The following is a 22,552-nucleotide window of genomic DNA, read 5'->3' as shown; positions in this document are numbered from 1 at the left end:
AGAATAAATATCTTGAAACAGGTCCTAAAGTTTAATGATGCTTCAACTGAGACTTATTATTTTGGTGTTCAGGTAAAGATTCATAGTGATATAAAGTGTTAAGTTTAGGTAGGAGACTATGTGAATTTAATTCTCTTAAAGCGACATTATATAACAATGTACAGTGAGTCCAAGAAGTATTTGATCCCTTGCTGATTTTCTTTGTTTGCCCACTAATAAAGACACTATCCTTCTGCCCTTTTAATGGTAGATATATTCTAACATGGAGAGACAGAATATCAAGACAAAAATCCAGAATATAATTTTAATGAATATATTTTAATTAATTTGTATTTCAATGAGGAAAATAAGTATTTGATCCCTCTTGCCAAACACACTCAATACTTAGTGGCAAAGCCTTTGTTTGCAAGCACAGCGGTGAGACGTTTGTTGTAGTTAACCACAAGTTTAGCACACACACCAGGGGGAATTTTGGCCCACTCTTCTTTGCAGATCCTCTCTAAATCATGAAGGTTGGTGGGCTGTTGCTTGGCAACTCTGACCTTCAGCTCCCTCCATAGATTTTCGATCGGATTGAGGTCTGGCGACTGGCTGGGCCACTCCATGACCTTAATGTGATTTTTCTTGAGCCAATCCTTTGTTGCCTTTGCTGTATGTTTAGGGTCGTTATCATGTTGGAAGACCCAACCACGGCCCATTTTCAGATCCCTGGCAGAGGGGAGGAGGTTGTCCCTCAGGATTGTGCGGTACATGGCTCCATCCATCTTCCCAGTGATGCGGTGAAGTAGCCCTGTACCCTTGGCAGAGAAACACCCCCAAAACATTATGCTTCCACCTCCATGCTTGACGGCGGGCACAGTGTTCTTGGGGTCATAGGCAGCATTTTTCTTCCTCCACACATGGCGGGTGGAGTTGAGGCCAAAAAGTTCAATTTTGGTCTCGTCTGACCACAAAACCTTCTCCCAATAACTTGGTTCATCTTTCAAATGATCATTGGCATACTTGAGGCGCGCCTCCACATGTGCTCTCTTCAGCAGGGGTACCTTTCGGGCACTGCAGGATGTGAATCCATTGTTGCGCAAAGTGTTGCCAATTGTTTCCTTGCAAACTGTGGTCCCAGCTGCCTTCATGTCATTTGCTAACTCCTGCCGAGTATCTTCTTTGGAGCACCGGGCCGAGGTCTGTTGATTGTCATGTTATACTCTTTAAACTTTCTGATAATTGCACCAATAGTTGTTACTTTCACATCCAACACCTTACTAATCTTTTTGTAGCCCATTCCAGCTTTGTGAAGGTCAACAATTCTGACTCTGAGGTCCTATGACAGCTCTTTGGTTTTACCCATGTTGGAGACTTGAAATCTGTGTGATCTGTCTGATTCTGTGGACAGGTGTTTTTCACACAAGTGATTAGTGAGAACAGGTGGCTTCAGGTCAGGTAACAAGTTGATTGGGAGTGTCTAACTGGTTTGTAAAAGCCAGAACTGCTAATGAATACTAAGGGATCAAATACTTATTTCACTCCATGAAATACAAATCAATTAATATATATTCCTTAGATTTATTTTCTGGATTTTCTTTTTAATATTCTGTCTCTCCATGTAAGAATACATCTACCATTAAAAGTATAGAATGATCATGTCTTTATTAGTGGGCCAACGAAGAAAATCAGCAAGGGATCAAATACTTCTTGGACTCACTGTATATAATATTTTACCTTAAAATAGCAGTTAAGGCTACAATTAATGTAATAGAGAGAATAGCATCTTTGGCATTGCCATTCTGGTTGGACCGCTGCTGCTACTGCACAATGTTACTTTGGTGGAGCAGCATAAAACCTAAACTGAGTCATGTTAGTTTAAATTACTGTAATTCTTGTCCACAAATGTATGTGGATCGTTGTCACTCAAAGCATGATTTGTGATTTGTATTTAATATACTGGTGTAAAAGTGAATTACATTCCATTATCACCAAAACTGTATAACAAAGCTGTCACGATTGCAAAAGGGAGACGAGGAGGTGGACGGACATGCGAGTTACACTTTAATAAGAAACAGGAAACAAAACAAAACTTAACAACATAGAAACATGGATAACACTAAGATTGTTAACAAGGAAGATTGTTAACAATGAAACAAAGCAAGCTAGCAGACATGTCAAACGCACAAGAACGGAAAAATGGAACACTGAAACGAAGGGGCTATAAATACACATAGAAACAGGAAACACCTGGGAAAGGTAACAAGGGGGTGTGGTTACAAGGACACAGGTGGAAACATTGATCACTGGGGCAGAGACACAGGAGAACACAGAGGCATGTGCTAGGGAGCACATGGCTAGGAAAACAGGAGGAGACTGGGGAAAAACAGAGATATAGAACAGGAAGGAACAATGGCCCTTACTGACTTTTTTTTTGTATTGATTATAATCAATTATGATATAAATTAGTAAGCCATGGTTAGGTACTGCTGTTAGGTGCAGTACTATATGAAGTAATAGCCCCTTAAGAAAACATTCAATGAAAAAATATATAATACAGTTTATTACTATAAAAAATGGCAGCTATAATTTGCTTTTACAGCAGTGGTGTAAAAGTAAAGCACACTCCACACTTGTAGGGGGAGCATTCACCAACTTACTTATAGTGCCAATAGAATAGGACTCTCTGAAGCAGATATACATATATGAACTTACTGCCACCATGCCTTAAGTCAAGCATGAGCTAGTAAAAATGGTATAAAGCCATCATTGAGATTGGGAGCAGTGGAACTCTGGAATAATGGTGCATCCTGTCCTCATAATAGTTAATAGCTCTGAACGCTGTTCTTCTTTCAAAAGAAGCAGGAAACACTTTATTTAAAAATGTAGGTGTCCCAATATTTTGTCCATATTGTGTTATTAGGCCTGGAAACCAGGTTCCTAACATATATTTATTAATAAAGCTTATTTCACCTGCTTTTTGCTGCTTGCAAAAATACTGTACCTGCAGGGGTCTCTGGGGTCTTTGTTCTACAAACAGGTCTGGTACCCTCATGGCGACTAAAGAGGGTGCTTTCATGTGGTGCTGTGAATGCTTTCAGTCTGGCCAGACTCTGTGAGTGTGTGTGTGTGTGTGTGTGTGTGTGTGTGTTTTTCTCCGCAGCACTCAATCACAGGCTACGCACCACACTAAAAGCCTCTCATTCAGGCTTTATACACACCACTACTGCTTTGTGTATGAATGTGTGTGTGTGTTTAATGGCATAGATTGAGGGAGACCTGCATTAATTATGACCTCTGTAAGAGTGTGTGTAAGTTGTGATTCATAGAATCTTGTTTTTCTTTTCTCTCTCTTTCTTATTCTCTCTCTGTCTCTCTCTCTTTCTCTCTCTCTCTAACCTTCTTCTAATTTCCTGCATCGTCCTTGAGGTATGCTTATGATATTATCATACAAAATAGGATGCTCTCTCTCTCTCTCTCTCTCTCTCTCTCACACACACACACACACACACACACATAGAGCGTAATCTTTCACAAGCACTAGCTACATTTTTTTCTTCGTCCTTATAGCTGTGAAGATGAGATAAAGCAGTGCTCCCCAACTATGGCTGTACCATAAATCAGATTTTTATCTTAATCAAGATAATGGCTTTCTAAAATCTAAAGCTGGGATCACCAAAGAAAGAGGGGAATATCCTAACGCCTAAAGCCTAGCCTCTAAAAGCTATGCTAATGCTATGGCTAACCAGACTCTAAAAGATACTGCTAATCACACCAGAGAACAGAGACAAACGAATGGCTGAAAAGAGCATAAAAGCTAAGGCTAGTAACACCAGAGAAGAACGAATGGCTGAAGAGAGTCTAAAAGCTAATGCTACTGACCACAGGGAGGGTAGAATGGTTGACCAGTGTTTAAAAGCTAATTCTAGATTCACTAGAAATGGGAGAATGGCTAAAAAGAGTCTAAAGTCTAATGCTAGTCAAACACAAAAGGAAAGAATGGCTGACCAGAGTCTAAAAGCTAATTATATGGCTAATTAGAGTAGGCAGAATTACTGACCAGAGAATGAAAGTTTAAAAGCTAATGCTAGCCACAACAGAGAGGGACAATTGGCTGATAAGTGTGTAATAGCTAATTCTATGACTAACTAGAGCAGAGAGAATGGCTGACGAGGGTTTAAAAGCTAATGCTAGTCACACCAAATGGCTGACCAGAATCTAAAAGATAATGCTAGTCACACCAAAGAGAGGGAATGGTTGACTAGAGCCTAAAGATACTGCTAATCACAACAGAGAAGGACGAATGGCTGAATAGAGTAAAAAAGCTAAGGCTAGTAACACCAGAGAGGCAAGAATGACTCAATATAGAGGGAGGAAGGATTTGATTAGAGTCTAAAAGCTAATGCTAGTTGAACCTGAGAGAAAAAAATTGTTGACCATTGTCTAAAAGCTAATGCTAGGTGCACTAGATAGTTGAGAATGGCTAAAAAGTGTCTAAAGTCTAATGCTAGCCAAACACAAGAAGGAAGAATGGTTAATCAGAGGCTAAAATCTAATGCTACTAACAACAGGGAGGGAATAATTGTTGCCCAGAGTCTAAAAGCTCACACTAGGCTCACTGTTAAGGGGAGAAGGATTTGATCACAGTCTAAAAGCTAATGCTAGCTGCACCTGAGAGGACAAAAATAGTTGACCGGTGAATACAAGCTAATGCAAGCTAGTGTCTAAAAGGTAATGCTAGCCACAACAGTGAGGGAAGAATGGCTGACAGGGGCTACAAGTTAATGCTAGTCACATCAGGGAAGAGGAAAATGGCTAACCAGATTCTAAAAGCTAAAGCTAATCACACCAAATGACTGACCAGATTCTAAAAGCTAATCATGGACTTACAGCACAGTAACTAAAACAGCCTGTGTCATTTTATGGAATACACAGAGTTTGAAAAATGGTAATGTACCAAAGAATTGTGATGTTTCAGATACACAAAACTACTCAATATATAATGCAATTAATTGGTAAAAAAAATGTATAAGGTTTTCACATCAGTCTGCCGGACAGGTCCAGCTGTGCCGAGGGTTTCAGGCAGATAGACTAGACTGATTCACTCAGTTCACTCAATTAGATGAAGTGGCCTCATCTCCTGCTCAAATGAGCCGATTAGCTGTGTCATCTGCTCCGTCAAGCAGGCCCTCGGAGTCCTACAAGCATGTTCATCACGATTACAGCTCTTACATTAGTGATTATGACCAAATTGGATGTGGCTAATTACTCCCAAGTGAATCAAATCAGTCTGAATCAGTGAAACGGTTCAGGTTTGATCACATGACACTGAAATTATTCATATCTATTCAAGTGATGAAGCTTTTTGTCTGCTGTTCACTGTAGCACCCTGAAGCGCCATTCGCTGTTCACAATTGAACCACCGTGTACCATTCACTTCCTGTTTTTAGAGTGTATATAGATATTAGGTAATTTGTATTGATTGGTTTTGTGATGTCAGAACACATTAACACAGATAGCCTATCAGATTAAGAGGCAGCCATTGTGCTTTATACTCTTTGCTTTTAGCCTCCAGACAGCTATTTTCCTTTCTGAAGTGCAGCCTATCCTTTGCGTTTAGCCTCTAGCCAGCCAGTTTCCATTCTCAGATGCTGCTTAGACTTTGCGTTTAGTCTCCAGGCAGCCATTTCCCTTTCTCGATTATATCCTACACTTTGCGTTTGTCCACTGGCATGTCATTTTCCTTCTCCAATGCTGCCTAGCCCATGCATTTAGCCTCCAGCCAGTCAGTTTCTTTTTTCCGGTGCAACCTAGCCTTTGCTTTTACCCTCCAGCCAGCCATTTCCCCATTCCAGGTACGGCCTAGCCTTTGCGTTTAGTCTCCAGCCAGCCATTTTCCTTTCTAAGGTAATGCCTCTTTGCATTTAGCCTCCAGCCAGCCATTGTGCCTTCTCACATAAGGCCTAGCTTTTGCTTTTAGCCTCCAGCCAGTCATTTCCCCCTCTCAGATTGCATCACTTACAGCCCTTGCCTATATCCCCCAGCCAGCCAATCCCTCCCCTAGTCATCAACCTAGCTTAGCTGTTAGCATTTGTCTGCAGCATATGCTGCTTCCATATTTTGTTGAAGTAGCTGTTACACCAAGCTTTGAAAAGCTTTTATTAGTGGACAGATTGTATATTCATTTTAGGGGCATAATTCTGAAAATAATATAATGAGTCACGACTGTGATGTATTTTTTTGTGTGTGTTTCGAAGCAGCATCAATAAGAAAGGGGAGATTTCTCCAAATCGAATGTAATCTGCATAGAGCAGGGTCTAGCTCTCAGATTAAGGCCTTTATGCTATAATCCTATTAAATGAAGCCTGTTCCTGGAGGATATCTTGCCTTTCTCACACATGTGAACACACACACACACACACACACACACACAGGCACATATTGTCAAATACATGTGCACACAACACTTTCAAATGATAAATAATACATTATATACACTTAAATAAACACATGCACACACATACGTGTGTACACACACCGGCAAACACACACTCTCATTGGCAGAAATTACATACTGTGTGTCTGTCAACCTGGAGCCTCATGAAAGACCCTAGTCCTGAGCGATGAGTTGGCAGGACTCAAACATACAGATCCCACAATACCTATGTGGTCGGTACAGGCTGTTTCAGTGTCATCACCACCCTGTTACAGTCTGATAAAAGCACGGTCTGCAGAAAGGCCTTTACAAAAGCAGACCCTGGCATTTCATTGGAAAAAACCTGAGGGAACGAGGCCTTGCGGAGGTGCTGTCCAAGATTTAATGGTCAGTAGTAACCCTGAAGCTGATGCTCTGGCAGGGAGCTTTTTTCTGTGAGGAAACTGATAGTGCTGTCTGTGCTGTTAGCGGTTAGCTAGCCATTGTTATTGTTTTTTGCTGTTAGCGGTTATTGTTGGTCTGTATTGTTAGCGGTTAGCTAGCTATCATTGTTGGTCTGTGCTGTTAGCTGTTAGCATGTTAGCGGTTAGCTACTTATCGTTATGGGCCTGTGCTGTACTGTTAGCGGTTAGCATGTTAGCCGTTAACTAGCCATCGTTGTTGGTCTGCTGTGCTGTTAGCGGTTAACGTTAGCATGTTAGAGGTTAAATTTTTAGCTACCTTCGTTATCGGCCTATGCTGTGCTGTTAGCGGTTAGCATGTTAGCAGTTACTAGCTATCGTTGTTGGTCTGCTGTGCTGTTAGCGGTTAGCTGGCTATTATTATCGGTCTATGCTGTGCTGTTAGCGGTTAGCATGTTAGCAGTTAACTAGCTATCGTTGTTGGTCTGCAGTGTTGTCAGCGTGTTAGTTGTTAAATTTTTAGCTAGCTATCGTTATCGGGCTATGCTGTGCTGTTAGCGGTTAGCATGGTAGTGGTTATTTTTTCTAGCTAGCTATCGTTATCGGCCTATGCTGTACTGTTAGCGGTTAGCATGTTAGTAGTTAACTAGCTATCGTTGTTGGTCTGCTGTGCTGTTAGCGGTTAGCTGGCTATTATTGGTCTATTCTTTGCTGTTAGCGGTTAGCATGTTAGTGGTTAAATGTTTAGCTAGCTATCGTTATCAGCATTTGCTGTACTGTTAGCGGTTAGCATGTTAGCCGTTAACTAGCTATCGTTGTTTGTCTGCTGTGCTGTTAGCGGTTAGCTAGCCATTATTGTTGGTCTATGCTGTGCTGCTAGCGGTTAGCATGCTATTAGTTAACTAGCTATCGTTGTTGGTCTGTTGTGCTTTAAGCGGTTAGCTAGCTATCATTATTGGCCTGTGCTCTGTTGTTAGCGGTTAGCATTTGAATGTGGTTTGAAATGTAATTAAAGTCAGATTCGTACAGATACGTCTTAGTCTGATTTTATTACGTCTGTTGAATTACTGACACCAACTCGTTACCACAGCATTTGTGATGACTAACAGGCAAATCCAATCTGATCATCTTGTGAATAACAATAAGTACAGTCACAAAAAACAGATCTGATTTAGGAAACTAATCTGATTTGCCTGCAGTCTGAACATAGCATGAACTCCTAGTCAAAGGTGAATATCCATGTATGAGTCATTTTTTTTCAACTATTTTGTTAGAATCCAGGTGGAGGTATTTAGAGGTAATATTCTGAATCCCTGGGGTTCTCCTGAGCTCTGCACTTTTCAGCTCTCTGCACCTGTTTCAACTCAGGGGCTAATTATCAGCCTCTTTGCGAGAGGCAGGTGTGTTAGAGAGCAAGGCTCTCCAATCCACCAGAGGAGATTCTGATTAGCTTCTTTTTTTGGGAGTGCTCAGCTCAACTCAGGGCAGGACATAGCTTAAGTGCAGTGGTGAGTATGACAATCTTAACTACTTAAATCCTCATCTGGCAGGCCGATACTGCCCTTAATTGACCCTGACTCATGGTGAATTTTCCACAGGTTCCATGAAATTAACATAATGCTGTAATGGGAACCTGTACCTCAGTTCAGTGTTTGTGTAGAGTCGCTACATAGCTCAGATGCTACACTGCTCATGTTGGATTATATTGTTTCAGCTACTTGAAGCTAGGAAAGCTGAAGAAGGCAACCAATATAGTCTTACATTGTAACAAACTTCCTAAAACTTGCTGCAAAAATCGGCCAATTTGTAGACAGGCACATATCTTTTTAAATATGTATGTGTGTAAAAGTGTTTATAGAGGCTGTTTACTTTTTACAGTGTTGCCTGCAGCAATGCATAGCCTACCAAAAATACATTTTAATGCTTTGATGTCCACTAGCTATATATATATATATATATATATTTATTATTATTATTATTATTATTATTATTATTATTGTTATTATTATTATTATTATTTTTTTTTTCTGATGCCAAAAATGGCCAGAAAAATCACTTTTGGTGTTCAACCAAAATAAGGAACAAGAATACAGCTCTGAAGAAATTAAGAGATTTCTTAATTTCCCAAATTCTAAATAAAATGGCAATTTAAAGCATTTATTTGCAGAAAATTCAAAATGGCTGAAATAACAAAAAAGATACAGAGCTTGTAGACCTTAAATAATGCAAAGAAAACAAGTTCATATTCATAAAGTTTTAAGAGTTCAGAAATCAATATTTGGTGGAATAACCCTGGTTTTTAATCAGAGTTTTCATGCATCTTGGCATCATGTTTTCCTCCACCAGTCTTACACACTTCTTTTGGATAACTTTATGCCTTTACTCCTGGTGCAAAAATTCAAGCAGTTCAGCCTGGTTTGATGACTTGTGATTATATGATATCCTCTTGATTATATTCCCGAGGTTTTCAATTTGGTAAAATCAAAGAAACACATCTTTTTAAGTGGTCTCTTATTTTTTCCAGAGCTATATATATAAAAATGTAAACAAAACAATTATATTTGTGAGGACAAATTTAAATTACAACCCATTGGGGTATGAAAAATTTTGGTGTTCAGTGCAATGCTAACACTTTTGGCTAGTTAATTTGTTAAATTAGATTCAGAACCTTTTTTTATTTAATGCATCTATTAACTAATATGGAAGTAAATTATTTATTTGTTAAATATGTGGTACTGTGAGAATTCTGGTGGTAGTGGTATAGACCTGGTGTTTTATTTCTAAAATGTAGTGAATCTGAATGACTCATGTTGTACTTTAGAACTGTTAGCAAGTACGCTAAGCATAGCTGCTGCTTAAGCTTAAGCTTCAGCTTCAGTGTTAGTTTGTCAAGGAAATGGTAGTTTTCTGTTGAATAATTTACTTTTAAAATATCAAAATCTGGTTTATAGGCAGACCAGATTCTGCAGACAGGATGAGAATAAACTACAGGCACCAAAATCCAGCTTTGTATTACTCTGTTGTAATGTGTATGTGTGTGTGCTGTCTCTGCAGTTAGAATAAACTCTGGATGGCTGACCACTGTGGCCTTCAGTGCATTCCAAACTCTAATAAACCATCCTTGAAAAGTCTAGACCTGCAGACAGGTGGTGTAGACTGTACTGCAGCCTTAAAATAAAGGTTATTTTTAAGAGAAGCTGCAGTGACTGAGCTTTAGGAGCGAAATAGCTGTTTCTCAGGTCTCTTTATAACAGAGAGATGGATGGTTGACAGCAAGTGAAAGGAAAGGTTAATGGTTTACTGGTTGTGAAAAAGCTCATAATAAAATGATGAGTTATTTAGATAAATGACAGTTAAAGACACGTTGAATAAGTATTTACAGTGGTAGGAAGTCTAGGAAGTGATTTGTTGCTTGTGTATAATAAATGGTTTTAGGTGCCAGGCTGTAAATACTAGGGTTGGGACAATACATCGTTATTACAATACACATATCATTTTAATCGTATTTTATCAATACATGGCATCAAATTTATTTATTTATTTTTATTGAAACATAGGTGCTCTAAACTCCCTAAGGCTTGTCCCCCAGTTTGGCTTACTGGTTGAAGTTACTGTCCACATGGTGGCGCTACTCTAAAGAATAGGGTAAACCTGCGGTGAAGAATATTGATCCATTATTCTTTGTATTTGCTTATTAATGAGCATTTTATTTTCTTCAGTAAAATAGTGAAGTATTGTACGAATAATGTCTTGCAATATATTAAGTATTGCAGAATCACTGCTTAGTGATCTCATCGTTATCATGGCCAACATCTCATGCAAATGTATAATTAAATGCCCTGTGATTCCCACCCGTAATATTGAGGTTTATAATGTGAACTTGTACTCGAAAGTTTAGCCTATGGCACATAAGGCTATGTTCACATTAACAGGCTGAAGTGACTTAAATCAGATTTTTTGCTCAGTGTGTCTCAGTCTCTTTCATTGCTGTGTGAACATGCCGATTTTTTCAATTCGGATACGTATCCGATCCATAGACATGTGACATGAATGTGAACGGTCAAATCTGAATTCATGCGTCTTTTTGCTTTTACGCATTAGCATTAGCGCTATGTGCTTCTCTCTCGTACCCACAAACACATCTCTTGGTGCAGCTGTGCAGCTATAGCTGCAAAAACAGCAAAAGCAAACCGCCTGGCCTTTTATCACCTCCTGGAACTGAGCATGAACTTCAGAGCAGCTGTTTCTCCACTCCAGCAAAAGATGCTCCACATATGAGCTGATAACTCATCCATTTCCCTTTATAAAGCTACGAGTCGTCTCTCAAGTATGAAGTTTTTTGTTGTTTGTGAAGAAGGCGATGTTTATACAGGTATCAATGTGAGGATGTGAGACATTTCAGGGACAGATTCATTCACATTACACACATATACAGATCACTTACATTTGTGAATGTGAACCAACAAGATAGCCAAATCCGATCTGATTAAGAAATCAGATTAAAGAAATGTTGCTTGCAATGTGAACGTAGCCTAACCCACATCCAGGTGGGTTAGGCTACGTTCACATTGCAAGCCCTTCATCTGTTCATATCTCTTGTTCTGATACTATGGCCAGCCTTAATACTTTGTCCCCAGTTGCACTACAGTATATACAGTCATGAAGAAAGATATACTTTTTATTTCTTTTTTTCTTTTGTTTGCAGTAATTATACAGTAATTTTGAGACATGTTTTGCATTGTTTCATTTCTTTATTTATATTGAAAAATCTTAAAATTTATCAAATTTCTCAGTCATTTACATCCATCCTAAGTACTCTGAATCATTTTTTATTATTACAGATCTTAATTCTAAACATTCAGTGTTGCAGCCTAAAGCGTGATATGATGGGAGATGCTGTAAAACTCACCTCAGATTTGTGTGTGAAGGTGCCATCACTCACACTCTGCTCCATCCAGTGCACTGTGCACACCCAGCCAGCAGCCTGCCAAAGCACAACAGATGGTGTAGTCTGATCATTACAGTGTGTGCGCCTGCGTGCAGACGGAGCAGGCTTTGGACCAAACGGGAGCGCCGCTGCTGTTGTCTCTGGTTACTATTCAATAAGGAATGTGTTTAATTAGAGGCACAGTTTCACCATAACGAGAGATGCTGTTCTCATTATGGAGGCAGCGGCAGACGGGTCGACAGTCATTCAGCAAATTGCCTAAAAGGCCTTCATTGTAAAGTGTGTGTGTGTGTGTGTGTGTGTACCTGTGCTGCCTACACAGAGTTGACTAAGGGCACCTTCAATCTGTGTGGTTCTGTATTAAACCTCTGAATATAAGTTATGGACACCATAGATCTTGAAATGCTGTATGATGCCTGGATAGAATTAGCTTCAGTGAGTTATAGTCTAATGCTAATGGTCTAAATGGTAAAGTAGTTGCACCCAGAAAAAAGTGTTGGGGTGCAGCTTTATTCAGAAAGAAAGATAAACGTATTAAAAATGAATGCATGTGAATGCATGAGTTGTAGAGGTTCCTAATAGTTTTGACAAAATACCAACATCTCAGTATATCATATTGTTGTTGTTTTTTTTTTATTTGCAACACATTATGGATATGTGACGTCTAATATGGATATTTTATTTTAACATACAGCTCTGGAAAAAAATAAGAGACCACTTAAAAATTATGAGTTTCTTTAATAGATGATCACAAGCCATCAAACCAAGCTGAACTGTTTGAATTGTAGCTCCAGGAGTAAAGGCATAAAGTTATCCAAAAGCAGTGTGTAAGACTGGTGGAGGAGAACTTGTTTTCTTTGCATTATTTGAGGTCTGAAAGCTCTGCATCTTTTGTTATTTGACTCATTTCTCATTTTCTGCAAATAAATTCTCTAAATGACAATATTTATATTTGGAATTTGGGAGAAATGTTGTCTGTAGTTTATAGAATTAAATAACAATGTTCATTTTACTCAAACATAAACCCATAAATATCAAAATCAGAGAAACGTAATTTTTTCCAGAGCTGTAGACACCAAATTCTGTAAGACTCAAAAATGATGAGTGTGTATTCATTCAGTGGCCAAGTTCCACCATATAGATGCATTGATTTTTATAATATGTTGACCTAATATAATCTGACTGTATCCCATTTGCTCCAACACAATGAATCGGCTCCCCCCTGCACTCCATTCATCAATAGGGACCACCATAAGACCACCAATGACCAGCCACAACAGCCAACAGCAGGCCTGTGGTCAGATTCTGATCACTGATGAATGGTTAGATGATGACCGACAAATCATGCATTGAAAATGATGATCTTTTCTTTGCCTTCTGTCACTCGAATCATCTAGTCCATGTGGAGAAATATTGCTGAACCTATTGTTAGTCCTTTACCATGCCTCATGTACTAAATATATCTACACCCTTCATAGTCCAGTTACGCTGTTGTGTATATATACAACAGCTCTCAAGAAGTAGAGAGAATTTTACATAAGACTTTACAATGACTTGCCCTGACGTTTTTGTGACTGACATTTGTGCACGTGTTTGCATGTTGATTTCTACAGGGGGAGCTGCTGAGTCCGTGCCGCTGTAGTGGTTCAGTGCGCTGCACTCACGAGCCGTGCCTGATAAAGTGGATCAGTGAGAGAGGATCCTGGAGCTGTGAGCTGTGCTACTACAAGTACCAGGTCATCGCCATCAGCACCAAAAACCCACTACAGGTGAGTTTAATTATCAGGCTTTTTGTGTGATCAGTCAGGCAGGAGTGGCAGTGTGTCTTTGCTATCGTAACGATGGGAAAAGTAAAGGCATGTACTAATTTCCCTAATTAAACATGGATGTGTTTTGGGCGTAAGGTGAAATAAGTGAAGTAAAATACGTGTAATAATCAGTGTGTCAATTGCCACAATTGCCATTCCTTTTAAGAGCCAGGTGGTCTTTGATGATAGGACCCTTTATCTGTTTGAATATGTTTAGTAAAAGAGAGAGGCACAATAGAAGCAAATATATAATATATATATTTGTTTCAGACCAGGTAACAACACTACATAAAACATAGCTATTATGAAGCTTTAAACATTCTTTCTGTATTGGGAGGGATGATTTAGTATATGCTTAAAAGTATTGGGACACCTCCTTATTTAAAGATTCTTTTAAAATTAGGGCTTTTAAAAAAGAGTGTATCCTGCATAAAGATTGTTTTGTAGAATTAGGATATATATATATATATATATATATATATATATATATATATATATATATATATATATATTACAGTTACTGCATTTACAAACAGCACCTCACCAATTAAAATCATTATTGTTCGGTGTAAATTATTCATCCTTTTTACTTAATGAAAGTGCATTTTGCCATTTGCGGCATCATTTTCTGTGCATCTGTACTTGAAATATAATCTTTTTGCATTGACCTCCATTGAAATTATTATTATTATTTTTTTATCTACTGTAAAGTTGGAAATAGGGAGATACAATGAATTGGTCTGATAGCATTGATATAGTATAAACTATAATGATATATGTAATATAGATCCTAGGTTTACAACGTATGCCAGGTTCACACTACACGATTTTGGGCCAGTTTTTCAGTGGCAGACAGTTTTTCAAGTCTCAGTGTGAACAGCACAATGACTGAAGACTCAAAAAGTCGTGTAGTGTGAACCTGGCATTATAGGCTAAACCTTTATCTAGAATAAAAACTAAAAGCTGGGTTTGGAACTAGAATAAAGAGTTAAAATGGGAATGATTCCTCCCGTTACATAATTCATCTTTAATTGGATCTGTTTGCTTGGGCTGTTTTATGTTTGTTTTTAATCTTTCTCTCTCTCTCTCTCTCTCTCTCTCTCTCTCTCTCTCGTTCTTTCTCTCTCTCTCGCTCTCTCTCTCTCTCTGCAGTGGCAGGCTATCTCACTGACAGTGATTGAGAAGGTACAGATAGCGGCGGCTGTGCTTGGCTCCCTCTTCCTAATTGCCAGCATTTCCTGGCTGGTGTGGTCTTCTCTTAGTCCTTCAGCCAAGTGGCAGCGGCAGGACCTGCTCTTCCAAATCTGCTATGCCATGTATGGCTTCATGGACCTGGTGTGCATCGGTAAGCGAAACGGGGGGATTTTGATAAAGTCATAGTGTTTTTTCTGAAGTTGGATTGGTGTTCGTGGACCAGAATAGACAAACATTTTTAAGCTGATCTCAGAGAAATGCTGCTGAGGCCCAGTGCAATCAGCTTCCTCACACCAATTCCCCAACATCCATTTAGCCAGCCTTCTTTGAAGAGTAGAGACTTTTACTACAGCAAACAACTGGGTTTAGTAATGATCTGGGAATGAGATAGGATATGGTGATGATCATCCACAAACAATGCAAAGAAAACAAGTTCAAAAACAAGTACAAAGTTTTTTGGTGGAATAACTCTGGTTTTTAATCACAGTTTTTGTGCATCTTGGCATCATGTTCTCCTCCACCAGTCTTACACACTGCTTTTGGATAACTTTATGCCTTTACTCCTGGTGCAAAAATTCAAGTAGTTCAGTTTGGTTTGATGGCTTGTGATCATCTTCCTCTTGATTATATTCCAGAGGTTTTTAATTTGGTAAAATCAAAGAATCTCATCATTTTTTAAGTGCTCTCTTATTTTCTTTCAGGGCTGTAAATTGTATATAATATCAGGTAAATTAAATCAAACGACAAACAAAAAAACTCATAGAAAGATTAGATACATTTTTTGTAAAAGAAAGTATTGGCAAGTACCATATTTCATAAAATATCAAATCAAATTCTTGTGGGCACAGAATCACAGTATTGTGATATCATTGTTATTGTGGACAATGTGGTTTGATAATATTGTATTTTGAGTCCTTTTCTATTGGCAGTATTTTTCTACATGATCTACACATGCTAGACATTGACCCATTGGGCGAATTGGTTTATTTCATATCAGGATAAATGGGACATTTTTAAAGCTATATGAGTATTTCATATTGACACTGGCAATTTGATAAATACTGAATTTTATATCAGATAAAGTGGAAAACTTTTGGGAAATGCCATAACTTAATGTGATAGCTTGTGATCATCCATCTTCCTCTTGATTATATTCCAGAAATCTTCAATCTGGTAAAATCAAAGAAACTCATCATTTTTAAGTGGTCTCTTATTGTTTTCAGAGCTTTATATGTATATATTTGTTCACATTGTAAGATTCTGCTGATGTAGATTTTATTCCAGTAGAAAGCAGAGCTATTTTGCTTTCTAAGCTACACAGGTTTTTTTTTTGTCTGACCTTCACATAGCGAAGCTCTCACCACTACAACACTGAGGTGAACCAGAGAGTGGGAACATCTGTCTGGAGCAGGCTGGTTCCAGCTAAGAACTGTAGCAGCCTGTCAATGAATTACAAATGGCTACAGCACAGAGTCCTCGCAGACTAGCCCCTCTCCTGGCGTACTGAGGGTCCTGCTATTTCTGGAGCAGGCTGTGATGTATGAGACCTACAGAATAGGAGGAGGAGGAGGAGATACAAGCTGAGCACAGGAACACTCACTCTAAACTTGGGCTGGAGCTAAAGATACTGCAGCACAGAAGCAGCACCCATGCTGGGCTGACCCACCCCTCAGTCTGAGAGCGTGAGAGCGTGGGCGTTATTGAGAGGATTAATTCTTGCCAACAGTATTAGCTGTATTTATTCATAAAAGCTGGCAGACCCGCTCGTCTCTGCGTTTAAGTGCACTAGAAAGGGTGAACCAGTCTAGACGTATTCAGTCTGTGCATTAAAACCTATAGAAATACTTTAAGAATTCACTGTCGCTAATAGAGGTTGATGGGTACAGTTCCAGAATGGATGTAAATGGATGCTAATAAATCATTTTTATTCATGCAGGAGTGTAAATAATAGTGTTTAATGGATTCCGGTCTTTTTGTAAACAATGGCTAAGAAGGGTAGTGCCAATTTTGAAATACTAAGGATTTTGACAGAAACTACACCATTTACTTGGAAACATTTACTTTGCATATGAACTAAATATTCTGCACTTCAGTACTAGAGCTTGAGAGATGTCTTTTGTTATGTTAAATAATCTTTATATTATCATATTTTTAGCACTGTAAGGCACACTAGATTATATGGTGTGACACTAATTAAGCAACACTAGTACGGAAAAGGGGTGTCGCCATGTTTCCCTTCTAATTCACCATTTTACCGCTGGGTGGGGGTTAAGTAAAGCTAAGCTAAGTAAACAAAACTGTGATTCTTAAATAAAACATTTTCTTCTAAAGTCAAATAAGTGCTTGATATTATTCTACACAAGTTTCTCTCCTGAAAATTGTTTATTTGGGTGAGTAAAGCTTTTGTGTATTTACAGTAAGCGTAGATCTCCAGATTTTTACTAAGGCTGGGTGCAGCAGCATTAGCATTAGCTAAGCACTAGCCACGGTTAGCGTCACACTAAGGAATCCTGAGTGTTCTGGTAAGCCAGGGCAATATTAGCTAGCGGTTCGTCCCACGTAGTTTGTTTTAACACAGTAAACAGTAAATCTCACCTCTGAACGGCGAAGGAGTTAGCACTGTGATTAGCGACTAATGCTAATGCTTAGAACGCTGTACTTCAGCAGAGTGACTGGTAGAATTCATACATAAGAAGCACTGTCGACTTTTAGGAAAATAAAGGATTTTAAGTGTGCTATGGTACACTAAAAACTTTTCAAATCTGTCAGTTTGTACATTGTTGCATTTGTAAAGTTTTTAAGTTAATGTACGGCGCCGAGTGGACTAGCAGTCTAAAGCTCTGCCACTTTGAGTGGGAGGTCGCAGGTTCGAACCCCGCTCATGCAGCTTGCCTGAGCTGCCGGCTCTCAGAGGGAGCAAAATTGGCTCTGCTCCCTCCGGGTGGGTAGATGGTGCTCTCTCCCCACATCACTGAAAGGGCCTGTGAGCTGATGTATGTGAACCGAGTCGCTGTGCATTCCTCCGAGCATTAGCGCTGTGATGCAACTCACACATGTCTACGCTTCACATGTATCGGAGGAGGCATGTGCTTTCACCCTTCTGGTGTGTTGGGGCATAACTAGTGATAGGGGGAGTCCTAATGAATGGGTTGGGTAATTAGCTGAGCAAAATTAGGAAGGAAAAAATTGAAATAAAATTATAAAAAAAAAAGTTTTAGGTTGATGTTAGTATTTGAAGTTATGTTGTTAAAAAAAACAATGATAGCTTGTACTTAGCAAATTAACGCATGTAATGTTAATTGTTCTCTGCTAATTTCTTATCAGTGTAGATTCCCTTTACTAATTTTCTGTGATATGATTGAGAGTAGTGGTGTTTATCTGGGATCAGCTGTGCTAATTCACTGTGATGGTAGATCAGTGCTAGTGCTAATCTCTGAGAGCAGAGCTCTGAGAGCGCTTTTGTTCGAGTGTGTCTCGTAAAGGAACGTGAGCGACGCTGAGGAACGTTACATCAGCAGAGAAACAAAGCACTGACTCTAATCTGCTCTTCTTATGATGTCGGTCCAGTTGTAATCTGACCAGTGTGTCTCAGTGAAAATGAGTGTAACTGAGGCTGAAAAACACACACTAGTCTTGCTCCCTCTCTTTGCTGTCACTCTTTCAGAGAAGCTCCTCTTCTAATTAAATGATAAAACTGTGCATCAATTAAGTGTCAGCTGATAAGTGTGGATCTGTTTCGCTGTGGGGCGTGTGACATGAGCACAGAGAGAGAGAGAGAGAGAGAGAGAGAGAGAATTGGCTAGAGCGAAGAATAAAATCACACGAATGAGAGGAAAGCAAAGTGAGGCAGTAAAGCTGCAGTGAAACATTAAAGGAGAGAGAAATACTCTTGACAGATAGTTTATAGTATGAATTTGGATATTTATATTCACTGTATCAATGTAATACTAAGCAGCTGTTAACCCCTTCATTACAGTGTGATCATTATACATGAATTTAGCTGAACACCATCTGCTGGACTGTGTATTAAATTAACAGAATTAAGATTTTTTTAACCGTTTTATTTATTTTATGGCACGTTTTACTGCAGTGGTGACTAGGGGTATGCCATATTGTATCGTACACAATAATATTGTTTTTGTATAGGTTTTAAATATCGATATTAAACCCTAAAATATTGTGCCATATCACCCACCCCATTTCCCATTATATATCTACTAGAGACAGATTATATCTGTCCAGTATCATTTATTTTACTTTAATCCTGGATATATGAAGATACATGGAGTGTATTATTATTAGTGTCATGACATTTTGGATCATTGACTTTTGTTACAAATCTAAAAAATAAAATTATTGTATTTCTTAATATTTTAGTTAGGAGTGTGCCAGATCATATTGTATGTAATAATAAAATTTTATTTTTATTTTGTTGCAGTAGTGTATTTTTGAAATATTTTTTTAATTCAGTGTTTTGTTAAATCACCAAGAGTTTCGTTATCTCGAAAATACCATCAAATATCGTGAAATTATTTTAGGGCCATATCACCCACCCCTAGGGTGACATTTTATGATTTAAACTTAGAAGGTGTTTTTAAAATATCACTTTAATAGGTGCTAAATCTAAATTCTAAAGTGTTAAATATATATATATATATATATATATATATATATAATTATTGAAACAATGGTATCAAAAATTACCATGTTTACTATAAAATAAACAAGTACTCAATAGCCATATAATTGATTTTCATTTAAATATCACCTTTCTTTTTAAATAAATTAACTAAAAAATGTCACTCAACATTAATTTATCTAATCTAGTCTATAGTGAACAATTTAACATTACATTATTCATAAATCAGTGATCTGGATCTTTTTTTCCACCTGATTCCAATACTTAGAAAATTCCTAATAATAGCATATAAATTACAAAAAAAAAAAAACTTTCATTTTGTCTCAGATGCTGGTGCCTTAGTGTGACCTCTAGTGTCAGAATGATCAGATACTATAGATTTGAAGATATAAAAACTTCAAAATGCTTATTGTAGACCTAACTTGTAGTGTATATAGCTAAAGTGGCAAAAAAAGTAACACAGTAATATTTGGTTGGACCACCTTTAGCTTTGATTGCTGCACACATTCACTGTGTCATTGTTTCAATAAGCTATAATATTCTGCAATGTCACAAAATTTATTTTAATCCAGTTTTGCATACATTTTTCACCAATATTTTGCAGCAGCATTAATGATGGTAGAGTCTGACCACTGCACAAAGCAGCTCTTCTCCATCCAGCACATCCCAAAGATTCTCAATGAGGTTAAGATCTGGACTCTGTGGTGAACTCTCTCAATCCATGTGTGAAAATGATGATCTCATGCTCCCTGAATCACTTTTTCACGATTCCAGCACCATGAATCCTGACATTGTCATCTTGGAATATGCCAAGAAAAATTCAATTGATGGAATAACCTGGTCTATATTCAGTATATTCATGTAGTCAGCTGACCTCATTCTTTCAGCACATACTGTTGCTGAACCTAAACCTGCAGACCAACTGCAGCATCAACCCCACATCATTTACTTACTTACATCCAGGTGGATTTTTTTTTTGATCAGGCAGTGTACGACACTGTGTATCGAATTCACCTCGCCTTGCCATGAGCACGCTGACCAGTGTTCAGCCATAAGCTTTTATCTCACAACTTATATACTGTAGATGTGGCAGTTCCCAAGTTATCACATCAGGGTCGGATTAAATACTGCTGTCTCATGACTTTTGGAACATGGGTGTGTTTTGAGCTAAGGAATGAATATGCAGTGTGTTCAGTTCTCACCTCTAACAGCTGTGTAAAATATGAGGCTGTGTCTGAGGCCCTGTTCAGTGTCACTGTGTCACAGCTGGCCTATAAAAACTGATGAGAAATATGGCAAGGGCTTTGAGAGGATGTCTAACACACACACACACACACACACAATGATAGAAGGGAGCGTCTGCCTCCATTACAATAACAGACAGGCCTAAACAGAGGACAGAGAAGCTATTGGATTTAAAGTGGAGTCTGTTAGACACTTCTTTGCCAGATTAGAAGGGAATAATAAGTGTGTGTGTGTGTGTGTATTTGAGTGTGTGTGTGTTTTATAACTCAGCGTAGTGAGTCTGGACAAGTGAATGGGCCTTAGCTGTACAATAGCACTGTCTGGATTGCTTTAGTGACTGAGCTTGAGCACAAGTGTGTGTGTGTACGTGTGTGTGAGGCTGAAATCAATGGCTGAGTTGAACAGAGTTTGTGCTGGTGATGTATTGCTCTGTCTCACTAACTGACCAGAGTGAATGAATGAACTGAGAGGGAGAGGGAGAGAGAGAGAGAGAGAGAGAGAGAGAGAGAGAGATGCAGAGAAAAAAAATGCAATATTATCACAAAATAACTTGGCAGCTTCACAATCATGTTAACTGTACACCAACAGTAATGGGGTGGAGAATGTCCTCTCTGTTATTCCAGTTAGACCACTTAAAAAGTATACGTTTCTTTGATTTTACTAAATTGAAAACCTCTGGAATATAATCAAGAGGAAGATGGATGATCACAAGCCATCAAACCAAACTGAACTGCTTGATTTTTTGCACCAGGAGTGAGTAGCATAAAGTTATCCAAAAGCAGCGTGTAAGACTGGTGGAGAACATGCCAAGATGCTTAAAAACTGTGATTAAAACCAGGGTTATTCCACCAAATATTGATTTCTGAACTCTTAAAACTTTATGAATATGAACTTGTTTTCTTTACATTATTTGAGGTTAAAAGGTCTGCATCTTTTATGTTATTTCAGCCATTTCTCACTTTCAGCAAATAAATGCTGTAAATGCTAGGGAGCCCAGAAGCAGGAGAAAAAACGTTTTCTGTAGTAGTGTTTTAAAATGACACTATTATCGTTTATCGCAATAATTTCTGGGACAATATATTGTCTTGAAAATGTTGTTATCGTGACAGGCCTACATATCTCCCTTTCTCAGATTGCATTGCATTATATGGACAAAAATATTTTTATATATTTTAATATATTAACCTCTCACTCATTGTCTCTTAAGTAATCAATGGTATTCAAAGCGTTTATCCTGCCTTTTTTGGAGTAACTGTCTTTACTGTCCAGGGAGACCATTCTACTACATCTAAAATCATTGCTGTGAGGATTTGATTGCATTCAGTGAGAAGAGCAAGAGTTACTGAGGTCATGATGTTGGATGATCACCATTCTTCTTTATCTGCAACTCTTCCTAGATGTACTGGGTGGAGTTCCATCATTCCAGAGAACACAGTTCCACTGCTCCACAGATCAGTGCTGGGTCATTCAAATCTGTGTTCAAATCCTGAAGTCAAAATAGTCATTTTTGTGGCATCCTGCTCATAGGAAAAATTAATCTTGTTGTTTTTTTTATGGCTTTACACAAGCTTCTGTTGTTTGTTAGATAAATACATTAACCTTTATGTGATATTAGAACTTTATTAAGATCTTTTTTATGGCTTTAATGCTGGTAATTATTATTGGAGGAATTCAGACGAGGCCTGGCAAGAACGGCTGCTGATTTAAACCCGTACAGAACAGAGGAGTTTAGCTCAGGTAAGCTGGACTGAATCTGCAGAGACAGCTCTCTGAAATGTATACAGAACTTTTCATATCAGCTGCCTAATTATGACCCAGAATTATCATTTTAATGTCATTATCTACAACCTAGATTCACTTGTGGAAAGTGTACGTGAGCAAAATTGTGTGTCTGTGCGTGTG

At 38.4% G+C, this 22,552-nt stretch overlaps 2 protein-coding genes across 4 annotated transcripts in view; one reads left to right on the top strand and one right to left on the bottom strand.

The window, feature by feature from the left end:
* Window positions 1-22,552, bottom strand: part of pcca (propionyl-CoA carboxylase subunit alpha) — a 238,898-nt gene that overhangs the window by 115,842 nt on the left and 100,504 nt on the right. The gene's annotated exons all lie outside the window — the stretch shown is intronic.
* The window catches only part of marchf4l (membrane-associated ring finger (C3HC4) 4, like), a 39,260-nt gene that overhangs the window by 12,282 nt on the left and 4,426 nt on the right, over window positions 1-22,552 (top strand). Inside the window, exons 1-3 of one of the 2 annotated variants that reach the window (XM_022674630.2) lie at window positions 6,626-6,802; window positions 13,378-13,533; window positions 14,725-14,917. In XM_022674630.2, the coding sequence (XP_022530351.2) occupies window positions 6,644-6,802; window positions 13,378-13,533; window positions 14,725-14,917 (508 nt within the window). In that variant the 5' untranslated portion in view covers window positions 6,626-6,643. Of the gene's footprint in view, window positions 1-6,625; window positions 6,803-13,377; window positions 13,534-14,724; window positions 14,918-22,552 lie in introns of those variants that run through there. The other variant, XM_022674629.2, reaches the window with a different exon arrangement.

Source organism: Astyanax mexicanus, chromosome 21 (assembly GCF_023375975.1).
Source record: "Astyanax mexicanus isolate ESR-SI-001 chromosome 21, AstMex3_surface, whole genome shotgun sequence".
NCBI classification, from domain to species: Eukaryota; Metazoa; Chordata; class Actinopteri; order Characiformes; family Acestrorhamphidae; genus Astyanax; species Astyanax mexicanus.
This window is presented reverse-complemented; position numbering and strand designations above follow the sequence as displayed.